This window comes from Urocitellus parryii, chromosome 2, assembly GCF_045843805.1.
Source record: "Urocitellus parryii isolate mUroPar1 chromosome 2, mUroPar1.hap1, whole genome shotgun sequence".
Taxonomy (NCBI): Eukaryota; Metazoa; Chordata; class Mammalia; order Rodentia; family Sciuridae; genus Urocitellus; species Urocitellus parryii.
In genome coordinates this window covers 46,885,712-46,908,935 of record NC_135532.1, presented here as the reverse complement: position 1 = coordinate 46,908,935, position 23,224 = coordinate 46,885,712, and the positions used below count along the sequence as shown (strand labels likewise).

At 38.2% G+C, this 23,224-nt stretch overlaps 1 protein-coding gene across 1 annotated transcript; it reads right to left on the bottom strand.

Moving 5' to 3' along the window:
* Positions 1 to 9,020: 9,020 nt before the first annotated feature.
* On the bottom strand, positions 9,021 to 13,941 carry Kbtbd7 (kelch repeat and BTB domain containing 7). Its single transcript, XM_026399567.2, has one exon. The coding sequence runs from the start codon at positions 13,431 to 13,433 to the stop codon at positions 11,376 to 11,378; it is 2,058 nt and encodes a 685-aa protein (XP_026255352.1). The 5' UTR covers positions 13,434 to 13,941; the 3' UTR covers positions 9,021 to 11,375.
* Positions 13,942 to 23,224: the final 9,283 nt, after the last annotated feature.

Genomic DNA, 23,224 nt, shown 5'->3' with positions numbered 1-23,224 from the left:
GAAAGGCTCTATAGGAAATAAAGCAATACACCCTGTTATTAGACAAGCAGAGAGGGGCTGCTCCAGTGTAAGAAATGGAAAAATAGACCATAAATCTGGGGTATAAGGGTATATAAGCTTTGGTAAAGTGAAGGAGTAAACAATGGAGTTTATAATCGTTATTTAAAAAAAGTAATTTGGGGTTGGGGCTGTAGCTCAGTGGTAAAGCGGTTGCTTTGCATGTGTGAGGCACTGGGTTCGATACTCAGCACCACATAAAAATAGTCTTATATATAGATAGATGAGAGAGAGAGAGAGAGAGAGAGAGAAGTGGGGAATGTGCTTTCCCCACCTCTCTTGCTCATGTCTATCTAGCTACCTACTGTGACACCACTTCTTTTGCTGTACTATTGTGTTTTTCCATTGTTGTTGGGTTTTTGTCTTTGATAAATGCACTTTGAAATAGGTCAAATAAAGAAAAGTCCTGTTATTGGCAATTTTCAGGAAGCAATCAGGTAAACTAGGGGTTTACTGGGGATGGGGCTTTTAAGGGGCTACAAATCCATTTTGCTTTTTCCACTGGTTGCTAAGCTACTGGTTGCCCCAGGTATTTCCCCAGAGGTGAAGGTGTTGAGTTTCAAGGCTTCCACAGAGCTGAGAACTCCTGGGTAGGAGATTCTTTTTTTTTTTTTTTTTTTTTTTGAGTAAACACTTTAGAGTGTTGCAAATCTTTAATCTCCAGAGTTTTAATAAGGTTGACAGTTTGCGCTTAGTGTTCTCAATGCTTTTATGAGGACATTTTTAGGCAGTTACTATTTCACCATTTGGAATGTCTCATGACATACATGACAACTTGAATAAATCTCAAGAGGATTATACTGAGTGAAAGTAACGATTTTAATAGGTTACATACTTTAGGATTCCATTTGTGTGTGTATGTGTGTGTGGTGCTGGGGAATGAACCTGTGACAATGGTTCACTTTATGCTTTGAATGTAACCCTTGCTGCTCTGCCACTGCAACTTATTTTTTAAATGGACATGTTTCTTTATCTTCCTCTCTCCCTGCTCCTCCCTAACGTCTCCTCCTACCTAATCTCAGGGGAAACAGGATTACCTTTCTTCCCATCCTAGGCAGTTATCAAAGTAATCCAGACTTTGGGGATGGTACCAGATCTCAGAAATGACTATCTCCCAAATTAACAAGTGAATTATAACTCCAGGCAGAGAACACGTGGAATGTAGGCTTTGAGTCACCTCTTTAAAAGCCCCCTTTCCTGCTGATGGGCAGAATCACAGCCTCTGGAACAGGAATCCCCTGTGTTTCTCTTTTGCTAGCAAAGCAATAAACCTTCTTTTTCCTTTTTCTCAAAACCGTGTCCTCATTACTGGATTGGCATTGGGGACAAGGACAGAGCTTTTGGCATTCTGGCTAAAGAGCCAGGCTCCAAAAGAGGAGCAGAAAAGGAGATTACATTTACACAGTACACAAATGACTCAAGCACCCAAAATGCTGGCATTTTAGGATGTAGTCTAACTTGATTTGGCACTCCTTCCTGAAACAGGAAATTTCATATATAAGAGGCAACTTTGGGCATTAATTTAAAATAGAATTGCAGAATCAGAAAGAAAACACTTAATAAATTCTCTAGCTTTACTTGTTCTCAATTGACTTAAACATTACTGATTTTGGAGGTCACACAGCTGGGCAGGACATTATTAATGCCCCACAGGCTTTGCTGTAGATTACACCTCTGCTGTGAGGGTTATGATGGTAATGTGCAGAGGCTACTCTCTGGGGGAACGGAAGGCCCCTTTTGCTGAAAACACTCTTTACTTTATATTTGGTGAGTGACCAGAATGGGATGAAAAGGTTTATAATCTCTGCCTTCATATTGTGTCTGTCTCCTTTGTTGTCTTAGCCTTTGGGTCAGGTTCTATTCAGCACTGTATGTAGACATGCAGATCATTTGAGATTATGTTTTGTCCAAAACTATAACATGGAGTTTACATGACCTCGTCTTGCCTAGTCTCCCAGCCCACCTGACCCAAGGCTATAGACACCTTCCAGCCATCATGACCAGAAAAACCAGACCATGAAAAGGAATGACAAGGGAGGAGTGGCACTAGAATTTCTGGAAGATCCCCACCTAATCCTGGAAAAGAAAGGAACACTCCACCCTTCTATTAGCCTTTCCCTCTCCCTCATTATTCCTATTCAGTATCTGTAACCCCTCAACTCCCTGGAGTTGAAAAACTGATTTGAAAGCCAAGCTTTTCTCTTCATTCTTTGGCCACTGAATAAAGCCTTTTATTCTCCCCAACACTGTCTCTCAGGTATTGGTTCTGTCATGGGATGGGCCTCCCAATCTGGGTTCTATAACTTTTCAGCAAGTATAAGAATGAATAAACTGAGCAAGACAGAGCTAGTCAGCAGAGAAGAGCATGTACTAGAAAGTGCATTGATTTAACAGACAGGAAACAGCTCTAATTCAGTTTTACTAATACTAATAATTATCAATGTGATTCTTGGTAAATTATTTAAAGTTCTCAGAATTTAAATCTAAAAAGGGGGCACTAATGTTTTATGATTTTTTTCTTTTTTATTTGCATTTTATGATTCTAATTGACAAAAATGTCAAGATTATCAAACTTACCTATGATCAAGAATAATACACAGAAGTTGAGTGCAGTGATATGTGCCTCTAATCCCATTACTAGGGAGGCTAAGGCAAGAGAATCATAAGCTCAACAACTTAGCAAGATCCTGACTCAAAATCAAAACTTTATTATAAAGGGCGGGGAATTAGTTCAATGGTAATGTAATCGAAAGCTTGGTCTATGTCCTTGACAACAATCCAATAATGAAGACAAGGTCTTGAGAAAAAGGAAAATGTTTTATTGCTTGGCTAGCAAAGTAGAGACATAGGAGACTTCTGTCCCAAAGCCTGTGATTCTGCCCATCATGGAGAACAAGGGGTTTTTAAAGAGATGATTCAGAGAAAATGAGATTAGGGAGGAGACATCAGAAAGGAAAAGATAAGGGAAAAGAAGATCAGAGAGGAGAAGATCAGAGAGAAGAAAGTCAGGAAGAAGAAAGTTAGGGAAAAGATGAGGGATGAGAAGGTCAGGGCGAATAAGGTTGGGGAAAAGAAAAAAAAATGTTTCAAATCCACAAAGGATATAATCAAAGCATCAAGTGAATACCTGTTATAGTAAAGCATCCCTGGGTTCAATATTTAGCACCATTTAAAAATACAGAAATATTTGTTAATATATCATATATTGTTATGATTTAGGGTGTGAGCAGTTCTGTTTTACACACAACACTTTCAATCTTAAATTTTTCAACTCTGTTCAGGACAGGCCTCAGGCATTGAAGAATGCTGAGTACGTTGTGTTATACGAGATGTACAAATGAAGTGACCACATAGCCTCTGATCTAATGAACCTTACCAGTTAGTAGGTTCCCCTTCTCAAGCACTCTTCCCCATGGGGCTCCATTTCTTTCAACAGAAAATCTTGCATTCTAATTCCAGAAAAGAAAAAAGAAAGAAAAAGAAAAGAGAAGTACAAGCTAACAGAAGCTCAAGGCCATACCTAGAAAACATTTTCATCTATGTCAACTTTCCCCTTCTTCCATTTTAGAAGTTGTCTTAGCTCCTGTTCTAGTGTAATCCTCTCATTTACACCATTCCTTCCCCTCCTTTCAGATTCTGGCCCATTGTCTTGACCTGTTTTTTTTTTTTTTCTTTTTTAAACCAGGAATTTTTATTTATTTATTTTTTTTTGAGACAGGGTCTCACTAGGTTGCTTAGGGCCTCACTAAGTTGCTAAGGCTACTCTTGAACTTGCAATCTTCCTGCTTCAGCCTCCTGAGTTGCCGAGTTACAGGTGTGTGTCACCATGCCTAGCTTTTGGTTTGTTTGCTGTTGTTATAACTGAATACCACAGACTAGGTAATTTATACATAGAGGTCTATTTAGATCACTATTCTGGAGGGTAGGAAGTCTCTTAACATCTGCTCAGCATCTGGCAAGGGTCTTTTTGCTTATGGGGATTCTGTATTGTAGTGAGGCAGAGTATGGCATCACAAAATAAGGTGCACATATAAGGGCTGGGGATATAGCTCAGTTGATAGAGTGCCTGCCATATACATGCACAAGGCCTTGGGTTCAGTCCCCAGCACCATACCCACAAAAAAGTCTGCACATATAAGAGACAGAGCCAATTGGCTTTAATAACAGATCCATTCTGGAGATAGACTATAGATTAATTAATTCACCAGGGCAGAACCCTCAGAACCTAATTACCTTTTTTAAAAAATGTATATATTAGTTGTGGATGGACACATATCTTTATTTTTATTTATTTATATGTGGTGCTGAGGATGGAACCCAGGGCCTCATGCGTGCAAGGCAAGCACTTTACCACTGAGCCACAACCTCAGCCCCCTAATTACCTCTTAAAGGTTCTACCAGGTCCTTTTTAAAAAAGTTCTATCAGGTCTTGTCTCTTAATACCTCACAATGGAGATTAAATTTCAACCTGAGTTTTTGTCAGGATGTTAAAACCACAGCAGTCCAGGATGTTCTTTATTTTAATAGCTTGTTGCCTGAACCTTAGTAAAGTGTTCAAGAATATAAGCTTAAAACAAAAGCAACCAAAAATACAATTTGAGTATTTACTCCCTTATTAGATCTTAGGAACCAACCATTCCATTTTCTCACTTTTCACTGTTAGGTGCAGGACAGGCTGAGTAAGCTGTCTGCAGGACACGCCAAACAAACTTAGCTGCACATGACCTAGCCGCTCAAACCCTCTGATGCTTTATCACCTGTTTGCTTCAAGCCCAAACGCCCAAGCCCTCGCTCAAGGCTGAGCCCTTAACCCCCTCTTGTGCCAACAAGGCAGCTTGCAAACCCAGAGACCCTGTTAGATTTAGGCAACACAACAGAAGGGCTATAAAAGCCTTCCCCAGCTGCCCCCCTCCCACTTCTTTCCTTCTTTCTTTCCTCTTTGTTGCACTGCTGCAATAAAGATCTCTTGGTGTTGTGGTCACTTTTCTTTCATTCACCATGTGATAAGATGAACCATTGTTGAAATTGTATGTCAATTGTCCTGTTAGATTGCCCATATTCTGGATTTGGTGATTTTACTTCTTTGTTCTGGCCAGTGTCCTTCCCATAAACTTCCAGTTTGTACTGATGCTGTTTTATGTTCAACATTTTTGTCATATTGTTTTTTATAAACACATGAATTTAAAGGAGGGCTGTGAGGATTGACTTTGCTTGCGCCCTTTAGAGAAGGGATAATCCCATATTTGGCTTGTAGCTGAGGAGAGCATCATCTCACTCATCCTAATCCCCTCTTATCAGTCTTCTCCTTCCAGGCAAAAATTGTTCAGGTATAAACTTCTTTCTAAAAGTACTATCAATGAGCTTTTAGGGGCTGGGGCTCAGTGGTAGAGCACTTGCCTAGTATGTGTGAGGCCCTGGGTTCGATCCTCAGCACCACATAAAATAGACAAAATGAAGCATGTGTCCATCTACAACTAAAAAAGTTTAAAAAAATGAGCTTCTAATTGCCAAATTAAATTTCTGTAATGTGACATGAAGGACCATAGACTGAGATACAGGGAAGATGTTTTACTCAACTGATTACTGTTGTGGGAGACTGAGGTTCAATCCAATAGGAAGTCCTCTGAGGAAATATGTAGGGTGTCCCTTTCTTAAGGTTGGGATGCCATGGCACTGACCTACCAATTATTATCCTCCATTGCTTAAGGATTGCCTTCAATTCCTGTGCTGTGATTGCAGGAGCACTGCCCATAAGAAAGCTCTAGCAGGGCCTGGTGGCACATGCCTGTAATCCCAGCAGCTCAGGAGGCTGAGGCAGGACAACCATGAGTTCAAAGTCAGCCTTAGGGCTGGGGTTATAGCTCATTGGTAGAGCACTTGTCTAGCATGTATGAGGCACTGAGTTTGATTCTCAGCACCATATAAAAGTAAAATAAAGGTACATTAACTAGAAAATATTTTTTTAAAAAGTCAGCCTTAGCAGTTTAGTAAGGCCCTAAGAAACTCAGTAAGACCATGTCTCTAAAAAATATATAAAAAAGGAGCTGGGAATGTGGCTCAGTGGTTAAGCACCCCTGGGTCCAATCCCTGGTTAAAGGGGGGGAAAAAAGCCACAAAATTACTCCATCAGAGAAAGCCTTAAGGAAGAAAAGCAAAGTAAACTGACCTGTTAGCTTGGTAGGAAAAGGTCCACCCTAGCTGCATCTTAAATAAGAGGTGAGCCAAAAAGTCCTTGATGTGGGAAGCCAGAAACATCTACTAATGTCTCCTGTATTCTCAAACTCACTTGAATAGCAGCACTACCACTTAGTCAACTGTGAGAACCTACTGCTAGTTACCCCAGCTCATTCACCTTTTCCTCCTTTTAGCATTAGAATTTTTGGATTATGGCATAAATGAAAGGGCTAAACTGGTAGGTTCCCAGAGAAGGTGACGGGATTGGGAAAGTTTAGGGATTTAGGGAGAGGATTCTAGCACTCTGGGGGCTTAATTTCTGCCACTTCTAGGAATACTCAGACTCAATCGTATGTGTGCGTGTGTGTGTGTGTGTGTGTGTGTGTGTGTGTGTGTGTGTGTGTATGTATTAAAGGTACACAGGGGTTGGGGCTGTGGCTCAGAAGTAGTTCACCTGACTGGCATGTGTGAGGCATTGGGTTCAATTCTCAGCACCACATAAAAATAAATAAAATAAAGGTCTATCAACAACTAAAATATTTTTTTTAAAAAAAGGTATACAGATGCATTTTTTTGTGAGACACTATTATTGGGTAGAATATGGAATTTAACTTTTGGCTGTGAATTTACTGTGGAAAGATCATAGGGGGAAGGAGACTGATTCATAGTGGGATAGGGAGAGGGAGCATGGGAAAGATACAAACTCTAGGTAGGGCAGAGGGGTTGGAGGGGGAGGAAAGGGGCATGGGGTTAGAAATGATAGTGGAATGTGATGATCATTATTATCCAGAGTACATGTATGAAGACACAAATTGGTGTGAATATACTTTGTATACAACCAGAGATATGAAAAATTGTTCACTATATGTGTAATAAGAATTGTAATGCATTCTGCTGTCATATATATATAAAAAAGAAAGATCATAGGGAGATTTGAAATGACCATCACAGCAATAAAGCCCACAGAAGTGTTGTAAATTGCTTGAATCAGAATTCAGGAAACCTGAATATTTCTATATTAAAATATATTAGTTTATTCACATCTATGGATCCCCTTAAGTTTTAGCTAGGTCTACTGCTTTCCATCTAGTGACAATATTTCCTAGTTGAACTTGCAGCTCAATATAGCAATGCAACTTTAGGATTTCAAAAACATTCAACTGTTTTTTAAAGTTAAGGGACTGAGATAGGCTGAAAATGTTTTACGTTTCTAATTTATGAATATGAAGACAAATCCAATTGAATACTTCTAGTTTTACAACTTAATCATCATTTGATATTTTTTTCCTAATTTCAGCAAAAATTGGTAAAAATGACATGACACAAAGCAATGGGTCCTGGGTTAATGTGCAGCCAATAGCAGATGTATTTTTTCACTACATTGCAAATAGACTCCTTTAAGTTAAATGCCCTTTTCCAACCACCCATTCTCCTGCTGATTAAAGAAGTTTTGCCATTCATATTTATTACTTTCCAATAAATAGTCATGATGTTGGTGGTTTCCAATATTTGAACCATGTTTTGCTTTGAGATCCAATGTATGCACCCTTTCTCGGACAATAATAATATTACTTACATTTGTAAACACTTAAGCTTCAAAGCCTTTATATACATTATTAGCTCATTTGTTTTTTTCCTTTAGTAAATTAAATGATATCAAGAAGAAACATGAATTTCAGGAATGTCAACTTTGCCTTTACTCTGAGGCAGTCATTAATTTTCACATCTCTTTCAGACAGTGAATGTATCTTATTTCTTCATGTTTTAGGAATGACATAATGTTCCCCTAGACAAACATTTGAGCTAGGTGTGTTATGAAATGTCAATTCATTTTTGTAGCAGTGTTCTTAGGACTCTATCATAAGTGTTCTTATTCTGGGTATGTGGATGAACTTCAAAAGTGTCATTTATACCCCTGAAATTAGGAAAATATGAACATTTGCATTTTCCTATGGAATAACTCAAATGCTTTCATCATATTCTCAATTATGAGCCAGGTACCAAAAGAGAGACAGAAAAATAACTGCTCAACTAGAGGGGATAGGAAGTAACTGTTGTAATTTAAATTAAATCCCCACACCAAATTTAAACAAGCATTTGCTAAATCACTTTATCCTTTTGAAAACACCAACGCCACTTAACTCTCTCTCTCTCTCTCTCTCTCTCTCTATATATATATATATATATATATATATATATATTTTTTTTTTTTTTTTTTTTGGTGCTGAGGATTGAACCCAGGGCCTTGTGCATGCGAGGCAAGCACTCTACCAACTGAGCTATATCCTAGCCCTTTACCATATAAATTTAAAAGTATTTGAAAAAACTGGGATTCTCAGCATGTCACACTATAGGTACAAAATCTAAAAGATAATTTAAAGACAGGCACAGTGGCGCACACCTGTGATCCCAGTGGCTAGGGAGGCTGAGGCAGGAGGATCAAGAGTTCAAAGCCAGCCTCAGCAACAGCGAGGCGCTAAGCAACTCAGTGAGACCCTGCCTCTAAATAAAACACAAAATAGGGCTGGGAATGTGGCTCAGTGGTCGAGTACCCCTGAGTTCAATCCTTAGTACCCCCTGCAACAACAAAAAAAGATAATTAAAGAGATTCTAAATCTTACAAATGGTAACCCTGGAAATGACATTATATTGAGCATTTGCTAAGAGATGTAAAGTGAGACAAGGGTGCTTTCTTGTCAAAAAGGGATTTCAACACTGCTAATTGCACAAGTAAGGGTTTTATACATTTTGCAGAACCACTGAATTAGACAGGAAGCATGGGGTTTAGTACCAGTTTTATTTATAACTAACCACATACAAATCACTTATCTAAAAAATAATAGTTAACATCTCCTTAATCCACAAATACATTACAAAACCAAAATCCTCCCCAAGAAAACTTCATTGTAAACCAAGATATTAATAATATTTAGCCTAGGCTTTAACTCAAAGGTTGAGAATTCTCAAATTGGAGAATTTGTCTTATGTATCAGTTATATACCTTAATTGCGCAGATGAATAATCTGGTTGAAATAAAAATTGTCATGTTTCAACCTTACAGAATATAAAGCTATCAACAGAAGTTAACAGAGAAGGAAAAGTTGGCTAAAAAATAACACCAATCGAGAAATAGCTGTCTGTGTTAAGAGCAGTGTTTATAACATCCCTGATAGCAAATAGGACAAAATTTAGACTCTGGCCACTAAAGTATGTTTATCTTTTTAAAGGAACACATATTGTTAGAGCAGGCATCTTCTTCACTAGAAATATAAACAGGAATGTTGAGTAGACTTTTCAAATGGCCAATCAAAATGATGAAGAAAACATTATTTGTTGGACTTTTTAAAAAATATCTTTTGTTTCTGTTTTCATTAAAAAAAAAAATATCTTTCTCACTCCAGACCAGAGTCCTCTGTCCTCTGTTAGAGTATTAAAAATTAGCATTCTGTCACTAGATAATAAACACTAAGAAGAATTAGCATATTATTGAACAGAAATTCAGGAAGATAATTCTAAATGGGTGCAGAAACCTTTACACACCATAAACATCTATATATGTATATGTACACCATTTATCAGGTATATGTGATAACCATATGTATTAATTTATCTTCAAAAGGTAAGCACCTATATTATCTTGTATTTAACAATGTCAGTTTTGTGTGATTTAGTCTCTATTTCTGGACTTTCCTTTACATATGGTGACAGAAAGAGAATGACTGGAGTATAGTTCACAGAGAAACACCAAACAGATACAAATACCATAATAAAATAACTATATATATATATATATATCACTGCTTAGGAAATATTTTCAAAGAAACATACTTTAACTATTGGCCCCAAATGCCATCATTCACTTATGTTCTTTAACTGTCAACTTTTAATACAAAAATACCTTCAAGCTGATAATCAAGAACATTTACAGTGACTTACAAAACTGACAATATTTCAATGCTAAACAAAACAGTTTTTTTACACAGCTAAAGTTTTAAAGTTCTTTGCTGGCACTTGATTTTAGAGTTGATAGACACTGTTAACTACTGATCTCAATAAAATACATTTTTTAGTTTATACATATTTTCAGACCGAATATTACTTCACAAAAACAGTAAAGAATAGAGATCACTTCCTGAAGAATCCTCTAAGATGAACCCTAAAACTAAACACCAAAATATTTTAGGGAAGCAAATAAACTTTTTAAGACAAGGCATGAACAGTGGATAAAAATTTATATTCCGCAATTATATGTCCAGTGAAAAAGGGTTCTTCCTCTGAGTCAATGAAGCATGTTATCAGGTATAATAAAAACTATAAATTTATAAAGCTAGTTGCTTTTTGTTGTTGTTAGTTTTTGTTGGCTGGTTGGTTTAGAAAGGTATTTAAATAATTGGTAACTCTACTGCCGGATTTTTTTCAAGATGTAGAAAAATTGGTCACATTTAGTAAATACACATTTTATTACTGTTGCCCCCCCCCCAAGATAAAAGCTAAAATGCCTTTAAGTAGTGGAATCCTGATATTTTTTTTTTTTTTTTTTTACTTTCTGTGACCTTGTAAGGTCTTTCTACATGTTATCAAAATGAAATCACTATTCAGTAGCCTTAATACAAATACCCAATTTTTTTTCTTTGCAAAAATGGAGAAAAGCAAACTAAATTCTAACAAACTATTTTCAGCTTAGAATACTAAAAACTCTCTAAAGATTTTGTAAATCTACCACTTTCATTATTCTGAAGGAAAATATACACCTTCAAAAGCCCTCAAACAATTCCTAGTCCAATTTTCTGTTACGCAAATTAAAAAAAATTGTGGCACTGTAAACAGAATTTAAAAATTAACTTCAGACTAAATTAGAATAAACAAAATATAAATGTACTATCTAATCAAAACAATGAAAAAAAGCACCAAGCATCCTAATCAATTATGTAGTTAATTTTTGCACATTTTAATTTTAGACTTTTAGCACAGTAAATTATTAACTAGGTTGATTTCAGAAACTGTTTAAATTTTGTACATTAGCATTTCAAAATATTACCCTTTCTAAACCAAATCTGCAGTCCTGATCAACTTTTTTGTTTTCAGGAAAAAGGGTATCTTTTAAAGATACATTCCACATAGTAGAAACATTTGTTTTGAAATATTTACAAAGAACCCTGCTGATCTGGTGCATTTCGCTGAGGTGCTACCTGTACCCAGACTTCATCATCAGAAAAAGAACTTGAACTTCCTGACTCAGAGTCCAGCTCACTGAATCCATCTAAGTCCCATTCAGTACTGGACTCACTCCGTGCATCATCTTCCTCAGTGATGAAACTCTGACCAGGTTCAAGGCAAGAAGGATAAACACGAGCACAGAGACAAATAAAGCCAGAGTCAAACTGCAAAAGGCCTAACATGGTACCTATGTTAATCCATTGGTCTTCCCTAGTATGGTATTCATACACAGTCACCCTGTTCTTTTTCCATTGTGGGGTGGTAGAAGTGATAAGCAGTAACTTTTGATCATGATTAACGATCTGATAGTTGTGGGTCTCTGAGTCCAAGGGAATATTACTAATCTGTCTCCATTCTCCCCTAGCTGGGTTGTAGACCTTCATGACTGGGATGTCACAAATACAATAGATCTCATCATTGAAGACACATGCTTCCTGAAAGTCACTGCGTTTAAGAGATGCACAGTTCAGCCACATATTATGTCTAGGATCATAGCAGAGCATGCGCTTACTGTTGACAGCGTAAAGATAGTTCTGAACCACTATTAGTTCAAAAGAATAAAAGGAGTGGGGAACAGGAGCCACCAGTGCCCACTGGTTCCTCTGAATACTATAGCATTCCACTTCCTTCAGTTTGACTCCTGTAATAGGGTCTCGCCCACCCAAAATGTAAATGTAGCCATTAAGATATGCCACATCCATGCCCTCACGACACAGCAAGCGGTCTGCCAGTTGCTGCCAACTATTTTGGGCTGGTTTATACACCCAGAGGTCTTTCCTGGGCTGGGCAGCTAGGTAGATGTCATGGTCTGGAGAGACACAGACAGCTGAGGAGGTGATAGTTTTGGTGTGAGCCAAGCTGGTCAAAGGTGATGGCATTGTGTAAATGTCCCCCGAGTATGGGTCATAGCAGAGAAAGGGATCTCTGGGATGTCCAAAGAAGATCACCATCTCCTTGGCACACATACCCAGTCTCTGAGGTGGATTATCTGCTACAGATACAACAGAACTGCTGCTGCTGCTGCTGCTGTTGCTGCTATTTGGCTTTGGCACTACAGATTTGTATAGCATGTCACCACAGCATATCTGCAGGGCCCCTTCAATAATGTCTGGGCAGTACTTCTTCACAATGGGCCTAGTTAGCAGTCCTTCCAGGTAGTCCTGATCTTCTTCAGTGAAGTGTGTCCAGCGGACACACTTGAAGACTTCTGCAGCACTGGGACCCCGCTCTTTGGGAGCAGCCTCGAGCCACTGCACAGCCACACGGCATACAGTACGCTCACTCTCTATGTCCAGACTATCCAGGCGCAGGACTGTCAGTAGCTGGGCCAGGGTCAGATCTGCTAGAGTCTCCTCCCGAACTGAACCCATCCTGCTGAGCTGCTTGAAGTTGTGGGCTATAAAGGACTGGGCCTGTGATCGTAGCTTGTGATGGTCAAAAGCATCAGCAAACTTGAGGATGGCAGTGCAGTTAGTGAGGTCAAGACGGCGGGCTAGAAAGGAAGCACAGGCTTCCCGCACATACTCAAGCTGAAGCATGTCGGAGGCAGCATACAGGCGCTGCACGTTGGCCTCACTCAGGGACACACGACCCGTGTAACAGTAGTCGACCAACACCTCAAAGGACTCTGCATCCACATCATGCATGGTCACGCTTGCTTGCTGACTCTCATACATGCCACCTGTGAACATGCTCTTGAAGTAGGGGCATGCAGCTGCCAGCACGTTGCGGTTGCAAGAAAAGCGGCGACCCGTGCCAGGCCCGCTGCCAGGCGTCACCACTTCGATGGTCACATCACATAGCAGCCGAGCGTCGTAGAAGGACTTCAGCTGTGCCAGCAGGGCTGCAGAATGAGCTGTGTCCTTTAATTCCTCAGGGCCCGTGAAAAAGGCCGAAACCGAAGGCTTGGAAATCCTCTTGGGCCGCCTTCCACCGCGGGGGCTGGCGAGGCGACGAGAGCGCGGAGCGTCTTCCCGGGACTGCATGGTGGAGATGGCGGCGGGGTGCTGAGGGCGAGAACGGCTGCGGGCACCCGGCTCTGGCTCCTCCTCAACCTTCGCTCGCTGACGCTAAGACAGAAGCGTCCCAGAATAGACTGGCCACGCTTACTAACTCAACCCTACGCTGCGGCGCCGCCTCCCTTTATCGCGTAGACAGTGCTTGACTCACCGTTTCCGTTCTGTGCCCTTTTTCCACCTCAGCTTGCCCTTACACGACCACGGGCTGGAGCCTCAAGGACCGCCACTGCCGCGCTGGCGATACCGGTAGGCACTCGGGAGAACTACCGCTCCCAGGTTCCCTTTCGTGCCTCAAAGCATGCTGGGGCCCTGCAGACTCCCGGGCGGAGGCTGACGGACAGAAGTCGCGTGGCATCTTGGGAGTTGTAGTTTGTGTAATGCTGCGAAGTTTCCTGTCGTTGATGGCATTAACAGAACTAGAAAGCGTTAATTTCTCTGAATTTGATGGTTAAGAGCACTGCTTTGAAGTCCAGATTTGAAGCCTCGTTTTATTATTCACTGATTATGTGACTTCTCTTTGAAATTGTTTTATCTTCTTTGTAAAATAAAACAATATCTCATTGGTTGTGTGAAGACAGAATGATATAAATTACAAAGGATGTTTTTTTTTATTAGAATAATTAACAAAGTCCTAGGCTTACCTAGAATATAAAGTAAACCATTTTTCACTTTTATTTTTGAATTTATTTAAGGCATTTACTAATTTGAAACCACGAACCTTAATATTAATAATAAAAGCTGTTAATATCTAAAAAGATAACTTACAGTTTTTAATTGTACTGCTTTTGAAAGTTTGTAAAGGTATTCACAATATTTTAAATATTAATGGAGATCTGTAAATCCATTAGGAAGTCTTAGATGACTAAGCTGAGGTCTTAAAGAAGAACTTTTAGATGACCTCAAATATAGAAATCAGGCATATAAACATAGTACTTTGGTTCTTTCACCAAATTACTATCTCTGAGGAGCAAGAGTATTTTCTTTTTTCTATCTCTACTCTCTCTTTTTGCAATCAGGGTTTCCTAAGTTGCTGAGGCTGGCTTTGAATTCACCATCCACCTTTCTCAGCCTCCCGAGCCACTGGTATTAGACCCTGCAGGGCGTGGTGGCTCATGCCTGTAATCCCAGTGACTTGGGAGACTTAAGGCAAGAAGAAGTTGGAGGCCAATCTCTGCAAGCTCTAAGCAATTTAGCGAGAACCTGTCTCAAAATAAAAATAAAAAGGGCTTGGGACATGGCTCAGTGGCTGAGCCTCTTTGGGATCAACCTGTGATGGGGGGGGGGGGAGAACTTATATGTTTTCAAGTCGTATGATACAACACCTTTCACCTCGCGCTGCTAATCTACCAATCAATCGATGATTCTCCAATTGCATTCATTAAGGAGTTTTAGTGAGAAATTTAAATCAAAATATTTCAACAAACCCATCTTGTACTGTACAAGAGCACAAAGTACAGATTTTCAGAGTTCAGTATTCATACAAGCCCTGACATTCCTTGAATTAATGTAATACAGGCTATGATGCTTTACCCAATTCTTTTAAAATCTATTAGTTAAATTATCAAAAACAAGCATTTAGAAAATGACTTTTTTGGAAACTTTTATTTAAAACCAATGACTGCTCCTGCTGCTAGTTTTCCATGAGTTACAATTACCTTATGAAAGAAATTTTCAGTAATGCATGCATAGGCGAATTACACATAGCAGGAGAATAACCCTCAACATATTTTCTTCTTCTTTCTTATCAGCTGAATAGGGCATAGAGCAAAATAGTCCAGGTAGTGATATTAAACTAAGTTGGGTTCTGGGCTTCAGTATCTCCTTTGTACATAAAAAGTGATGTTTGGGGGTATCCCTCAAATATACTAGACAGAATTAAGTTAGTCATCATTAGTTAAACACATTATTCACCTACATTGAACCCCAATCAGGGGGAAAGCAACTTTATAAAAATTTTTTAAAATGTCAGTGAAAAACAACCAAAATTTACCATTAAAATTTAAGTATGTATTAGATGTGTTCACATTGTTTTGCAACTATCACCATCATTATTTTACAGGACTCATTTCAAGCAAACTTGAAACTCAATAAACAATAACACCCCTTCTCTCAACTCCTGCAACTCTCATTCTACTTTCTGTCTGCATGAATTTGACTGCTTTAGATATAAGTCCAGTAATTGATTTCTAATTTCCTTATATCTCCCCTTACCTTAGATTACCTTTCACAGAACCCAAAATATTTATTAGACCTGGTTCTCTGCTTTCCCATAGATTATTGCAACTTGGAAATAATGTAAGATCTGTGACTGATACTGATACTTGGTCTTGGTCCCCAATGCTGACTCAATAATGAGTACAAAGTTTTGAAAAAAAGGAAAAGGCAGTTTTTATTTCTTTGCTAGCAAAGGAGAGCAAGACCTGTGATTATTACTGCCAGGGGAAACTGTGGACTTTTAAAGGGGAGACACAAAAGTAATCAGGAGTCATAATTTATATTCAAGCAGTAGCCTTGAGATAGAGCCTTTTCTTAAGTCAACTGGTGGATTCCTCATTCCTGTGGTTGGAGAGTAGAAGGAGAGATAACCTGGCCTAGGAAAAGAAGATGGTTGATCTTGCTTCTGCCAAAGATAGGGAGAGGGAGAGGGAAAGAGGAAGGAAAAAAAATATTAGTTTTTTAAAAAAAGTGCTAGTGGTTTATAGAGCAGCAAGGTTTATATTCAAAGTGTGAAGATTCCTGTTACATGATGATTGATGTAGTACTCAGAAGGCATATTTAGCTGTTAAGTACTTGAAACACAGCTGGTTCAACTGAGAAACTCAATTTTAAACTTTAGAAAGCTGAATTTAAAATGTTAAATTTAGAAATGCAATTAAATGGAGAAAGTGAGGTCTTCCTAAATAGTTTTGGAATAACTGGATCAGAAGGCAACACAATAATTAACCTTGACCCCTTAAGCAATAGTTAATTTGAAATGGATCTTATTTTTTTTTTAAAGAATTTTTAATATTTATTTTTTAGTTCTCGGCGGACACAACATCTTTGTTGGTATGTGGTGCTGAGGATCGAACCTGGGTCGCACGCATACCAGGCGAGCGCGCTACCGCTTGAGCCACATCCCCAGCCCAAGAAATGGATCTTAGTACTAAATGGAAAAGCAAATAAAATGTAAAATTTCTCTCTCTCTCACACACACACACACACAAACACACTAACACACATCCGCACACACAAACAGACAAAACTATTTCCATTACTTTGGTGTTGGCAAAGATTGCTTAGGACCAAGAAAAATAATAATCATAAAAAAGGGCAAAGTGAACTTCAACAAAAATTCAAGCTTCTGATAAAAGGCAGTGAAAACAAAATTTAAAAGTTATAATCTGGAAATATAACCATAATACATATACCTAAGGGTCAATAAACATGAAAAAATGCTTGATGTCATTCATCATCATATAAATGCATATTAGATTCAAAGTGAGAAAATAGCACACCACCAGAATAGCTAAACTTTAAAGATAATACTAAGTATTGAAGATATGGTGCCATCAGCACCCCTATCTATTAATAACACAAATATAAATGGATATGTCTATATAAAGAAAACTCTGTTAGTTCCTTTTATCTTTTTGTTTGATTTTTTTTGTAGTTGTAGATGGTCACAATATCTTTATTTTTATTTATTTTTATGTGGTGCTGAGGATCGAACCCAGGGCCTCATGCTTGAGAGGCAAGTGCTCTACCACTAAGCTTCAACCCTAGCCCTCTGGTTGTTTCTTTTAAACACCTAGTAACCTCACTCCTAGGCATTTGCCTAAGGGGAATGGAAAAACACACACACACACACACACACACACACACACGCCAAATTAAAAAAAAAGAACTTGTATAAGAATTTTCATAATAGTTTTACTTATAGTAGCCAGAACTGGAAACAATCCAAGTGTACCTCAATAGGAGAATTTTTAAAAAGTAGTATATTTGTATAGTGTAATACTACTCAGAAACAAAAGTGAATTACCTTTGGTGCATGCAATAATACACAAAATTCCTCAAAAATTTAATGTTGTGTAAAAGAAATCAAATAAATTAGTCCATACTCTATGACCATTTCAACCAGAGTCCATACTGGATAATCATTTATGTGAAGTTCCAAAACCGTGAAAATAAGCTTTGATGTATAAAAATCATAACAGCAGCTGCCATTCTTGAGTGAGGGGTGGGGGTTTAACAGACTGCTAGATTGACTGGAAAGGAAAATGAGGAAACTTTCAGGGCTGATGTGTTTCCTTCTTGTTTGGGCAGGTGATGACATGGGTGAATGAGTGCAGTTGCCAAACCCAATGAACTGTACCCTTCAGATCTATATATTTTATGTACTGTAAGTCATATATACTCTCAGAGGAGCCCCTTCATAATTACTGGCACTAAACAAGGTTGCAAACTTCTTTGCTAGGAAATCATCATAAAGATATTTCAGTCATAAAGAAAGATTCTTATCTAGAGTTATATAGGCAAACATTGCTTCAATTCATGAAAATCATTCAGTAGATGTGGTGCACCATAAGGGAACTTGAGTGCCTCTGGATGATGTGCAAGGATCTGCATAACTGGGTTTTTCAAATTTGTAGAGTAGTTGAGTGCCCAACATTACACCCAAGCATTCTTTTTTTCTTGCCACAACTTTATTACTAGCATGCTCCTTATTATCTGATTCCTTGAGCTTTCTTGTAATTTGCATCATTCTCTGCAACGGAATCCACATTCTTCTTGATAAGAAGATGTAAAGAGCTGTTTGTCTTGTAATTTAGTCTTAACCATAAAAAGCCATCATTTCATTTTTCAGGAATCTTTAACTTCATCTCCATTCATGTTTTCAACAATCACATCTACTTGGACCCTTCTGAGAAGATTAAGGTGTCTCACTTATACTCCATCATTTCCATTTCTGGGTGACCTGTCTTTCTGATCCTGGGGATTGAACCTAAGAGTGCTCTACCATTAAGCTACATCCTCATCCCTTTTTATTTCGAAACAAAGTCTTGCTAAGCTGCCAAGGCTCGCCTTGAATTTGCAATCCTCCTGCTTCAGCCTCTGGAATCACTGGGAATAAGGAGTCACTGGGAATGTAAGCATATGCTACTAAGCCCAGTAATTTTTACTTGAAGACCAGATGTCTTCTTTCCTGGGGCAGTGCCTCTCAACTTCATCTTTGAATTTTGTTCCTGATTGGATTTTGAAGACCTCTGTGTTTCTGCACATTGATGTCTAAGTATCTGAGGACTTTGTTTTCAGGAACCCATTTGTCGCCACTGTAACACATTTCACTCATTTGGCCTGTATAGCAATCTTTATGTGCTTTGATTCATAAGAGGCCCATAAAAGCACAGCACCAGCTGACCTCAGAATTGAGGCTTCAGTACCATTTGTAAGTGATTAACTATCACATTCTCTCACCTGACTCTAGCAACCCAATATCTGGTGTGCATAGTCAGGCACTGCCACAGGTATTGTTCTTACTCTAATTTTTAAATAGCATCTACAGACTTCCTTTCTCCCCTACCCTCATCCCCAGAGAATGTAACCCAGGGTCACTGTACCACTGAGATTCTCCCCAGCCCTCTTTAAAATTTTGAGACAGGGTCTCCTTTAGCTTCTCAGGGCCTCCCTAAATTGCTAAGGATGGCTTTAAACTTGCAATCCTCCTACCTCAGCCTGCTGAGTGGCTGGAATTACAGGCCTGTGCCACTGCACCCAGCTCCTAAAGATGTCAAGTTTATCTTTGTGCTTGGGAAAACTAATAGATCTACTAAGTGAAGCAGTATTTCAAATTTAATTGAATCTCACAGTATGAAAATAAGGTGCATTACAACAGTAAGAACTCCCTAGCTGAATAATAGACATCCTTGCTACTCCAAGTATTATTTGTGAATCAGCAATCTCCACCATTACCTGAGAGCTTGATAGAAATGCAGAATCACAGTCCCCAGACCTACTGAATCAACATCGGAGGTTTCACTCCTTTTTCTTCCATGTAAATTGTAGCTTTAAGGAAAAGTCAAAGCTGGAGGAAGAGGAAAGGCAAGAGAAGGGTGGACAGTACCACAGTTTGGTCAAAGCAGGACAATTGGACACATTAGGTTCTCACTTTGGCTGAAGAAACAATTTCCCTTTCCCCCCCCTTCCCCTCTTAGACCCCTCCCTTCTTGGGTATGTATAGAATGTTAAACATGAATAGATGGTAAGAAATCAATACCCCCTTCTCTTGCTTTCCCTCTTACAACTTTTTACTTTCTCAAATTAACAATTTTTTTTTTCCAAAAATCAAGCTTTGGGATTTGTTAGTATTTTTCCTGAAGAAAAATGGTAGAATTTAAAAAATTATATATAATCTCATATTTGACATAATATAATAAAAAATTTATATAAACATATAAATTTTTATATAATAAAAAGGATCTCCTTTTTTATTGTTTCACAGAATATTTAGTATTCATATTTCTTTGGATAAATGTTATGTAAAATGCTTGAAAACAAAATCTTTTACTCTGTAATGCTCCATTCAATATTCTTTTCAATTAAGTCAAATTCTCCAGAGATATTGTTACCAAAAACTCAGTCCTTGTCCCTGATGCCAATCCAATAACAAGGACACGGTTTTGAGAAAAAGGAAAAGGTTTATTGCTTTGCTAGCAAAGGAAAAACACAAGGAACTCCTGTCCCAAAGGCTGTGAATCTGCCAATCAGCAGGAACAGGGGACTTTCAAAGAAGTGACTCAAAGGCTACATTCCATGTGTTCTGTGTCTGGAATTATAATTCACTTGTAAACTTGGGAGATAGCCATTTATGAGATTTTCTGGTACCATCCTCAAAGTCCTGATTACTTCGTTTCTATGGTGAGTGTGTACTCAGGGATAGATAACTCTGTCTAAAATGGGGAAGAAAGGTAATCCTGTTTCCCCTGAGATTAGGGAGGAGAAGAGGTTAGGGAGGAGCATGGAGAGAGAAAGAGAAAGAAACATATCCACTTTAAAAATAAAGTTGCGGGGATGGGGTTGTGGCTCAGTGGTAGAGCACTTGCCTAGCATGTGTGAGGCCCTGGGTTCGAGTCTCATCACCACATATAAATAAATAAAATAAAGTTACATTTACAATGAAAATGAACATATCTTTAAAAAAAATAAAGTTGCAGTGGCAGAGCAGCATGGGTTATATTCAAAGCATAAAGTGGACCAATGTTACAATATTACAATATCAGTTGTTTTAGGGGACAACACTGACCCTAAATGGCACTGATTCAATTAGGATTAAATAATCTCTCAACTCTGAAGAAGGGTTTTTAAAAAGATGGCCAGCTGGGCTGGGATGTAGCTCAGCAATAGAGCTCCTGTCTAGTATATGGAAGGGCCTGAGTTTCAGCCTCAGAATTGCAAATGTAAAAAAATATTAAAGATAAATATAGAAGAATGGGAACCGTGCTGTTTTATAATTCCCAATGCTTCATTATGTTCTAGCCAAATTGTCAAAGATGAATAAAGACAGATATTAAAGAAGTGAAAAGAAACCGACAGTAGGTGGAAGAGCTGAGTTCCATTCAGATTTGTGCAGAATTAATTTGGGATTTTTTCTTTTTCTTTTTTTGGTACTGGGGGTTGAACCCATGGATGTTGTGTCACTGAGCTACATATCCAGCCCTTTTTAAAATTTTGGGACAGGGTCTCACTAACTTGCTCAAGCTGGCTGAACTTGTGATGCTCTTGCTACAGCCTCATGAGTTGCTGAAATTACAGGTGTGTGCCACCACACAAGCCAAGTTTAGGAATTTTTAAGGAAGATGAGGGAGGGAAGGATACAAGGGCTCAGTAGAGAAGTGAAATAGAACAAAGGGTTAGTCAATGTACATGCAATGAAGCCAACGGTGTCTGCTAGCTGCAGTGACCAAAGTTGGGATTCAGTCCACCCACAGACTGAGACAGAGGCCCTGTCCTTCTTGATGATTACATTACAAAAAAATGACGCAGGTCCTTGAGAGAGATGCTTTAATTGCAAGAGATAGTATTTACAATTACCTTTTTAGTAAATGCTCTAAGGAAGGGAAGTTCCAGCCTTTCATTGGATATGTGTTAACTAGAATAAATTGCAAATGTTCCTGCCATTGTTGAGCTTCAAAAAGTCAATGTCATGTGGGGAAGAAAGTTAAGGGGATTAACCTAAACCAAGGTGATACATCCAAATGCAATGTGTGAATCTTAGTTGGATCCCGGATTGGATAAAACTAGCTAAAACAGATATAGAAATTTTAGTAAGTGATAACTATTATGTTGTAATATATATAATAGTTATATAATTGTTAATTTTATTAGATATGATAATAAAGTTATGAGTTTGTAGAACATGCTTACTCTTAGAAGATGCATGCTGAAATACTTTGGAGCAGTCTCATGAAATCTGCAACTATCAAAAAGCCCGATCACAGAGTGTAGTGTACGTGTGTGTAACAGAAAAAAAAGAAAAAGAAAAAACCCCACAAACTCCCCCAAAACCACATGGGGTAAAATGTTAACTCTAGATGAATATAGGTAAACAGTGTATAATAAATCACCTAAAATTTTAATTTTTAAAAGTTCTCTGTATGCTTGAACATTTTTGAAATAAGAACCTGGGAAGACATTTTTTCTCCCATCTTTTCTTCCAAATAATTACATTAGTCTTAGAACTTGATCTTAATAGTCTGTCTGAAGAATATATCTAAAATAACCCTTCTTCAGAACAACATCCTATCATTTTGTGTTAGAGTTGGTAACTTACTTATTTAAGTAATAAAAATATTGTATTTATTTATAAGCATTCAATGTTAGTAGTAAAGTTGCAACTTCTTTTTTCTTTTTTTGAAGTTGGAGTGGTAGTCAGTTAACAGAACAATTTTTTCATAGAAGATGGATCAGAGATAATGAGAATGAAAAGACTACCACCCCCATATGTAACTAATTGGTGCCATGCACCAACAAAAGCCTATTTTAAATTTCCATGTCAATTTACAAGCCCCAGGCAAACTTAGTGGCTACTGGAATACCATCAGGACAGGGCTATATAAAGACATATTTGTTAGTGTGTTAACTATACAAAAAGAGACATTATACAGTTTTAAAACAAACCTTACACACCCTTATATTCAAGTTTCTTCTTTAAAAGAGATGAGTTGTATATAGGGGAATTAAATGGTTTATAGGCAAGGAAAAAGAAATAGACTAGAACCAACTTATTCATTATCATCTCTTGTCTTCCTCCTCTCCCTTGCTTTTCCCAACCCTCACCACTCCTTTTTTTTTTTTTTTCTTCTGTTTCAGACTTACCTTTAGCTTGGTAGGCAGTGATATCCTTTTCATGTTTCTCTTTCAACTTGCACTTTCTTTTCATTAAGTTTCTTTACCTGTAGCTGTTATTCCACATTTATCTCCCAGTTTCTTTGCAACATCACCAATCAACAGGTTCAAATGTTCTCCTCTGATTTGGGGGGCAAAACTCATAAGAGAACAAGAAGGAGATCTCTTGGGTATAATGGAATCCCTGAACTTTTTTTTTTCCTTTAGAAATGACATAGGTTTTCATTTCCACCTTTGCCATTGAGCACTTTTTAGAAAACTCAGAAATTGAAGTGCCTTGCACTCTGACAAGTTTGCAGAGCACATATAATGACATTTTGCTCTCAGCTTCTTAGGATCTCCTTTGACTGTGTTTAGCAGATTTTCCTCAG

What these genes read in the sequence shown, in the direction of transcription:
- Kbtbd7 (XM_026399567.2), bottom strand. Translation starts at nt 13,433, where the DNA reads ATGCAGTCCCGGGAAGACGCTCCGCGCTCTCGTCGCCTCGCCAGCCCC.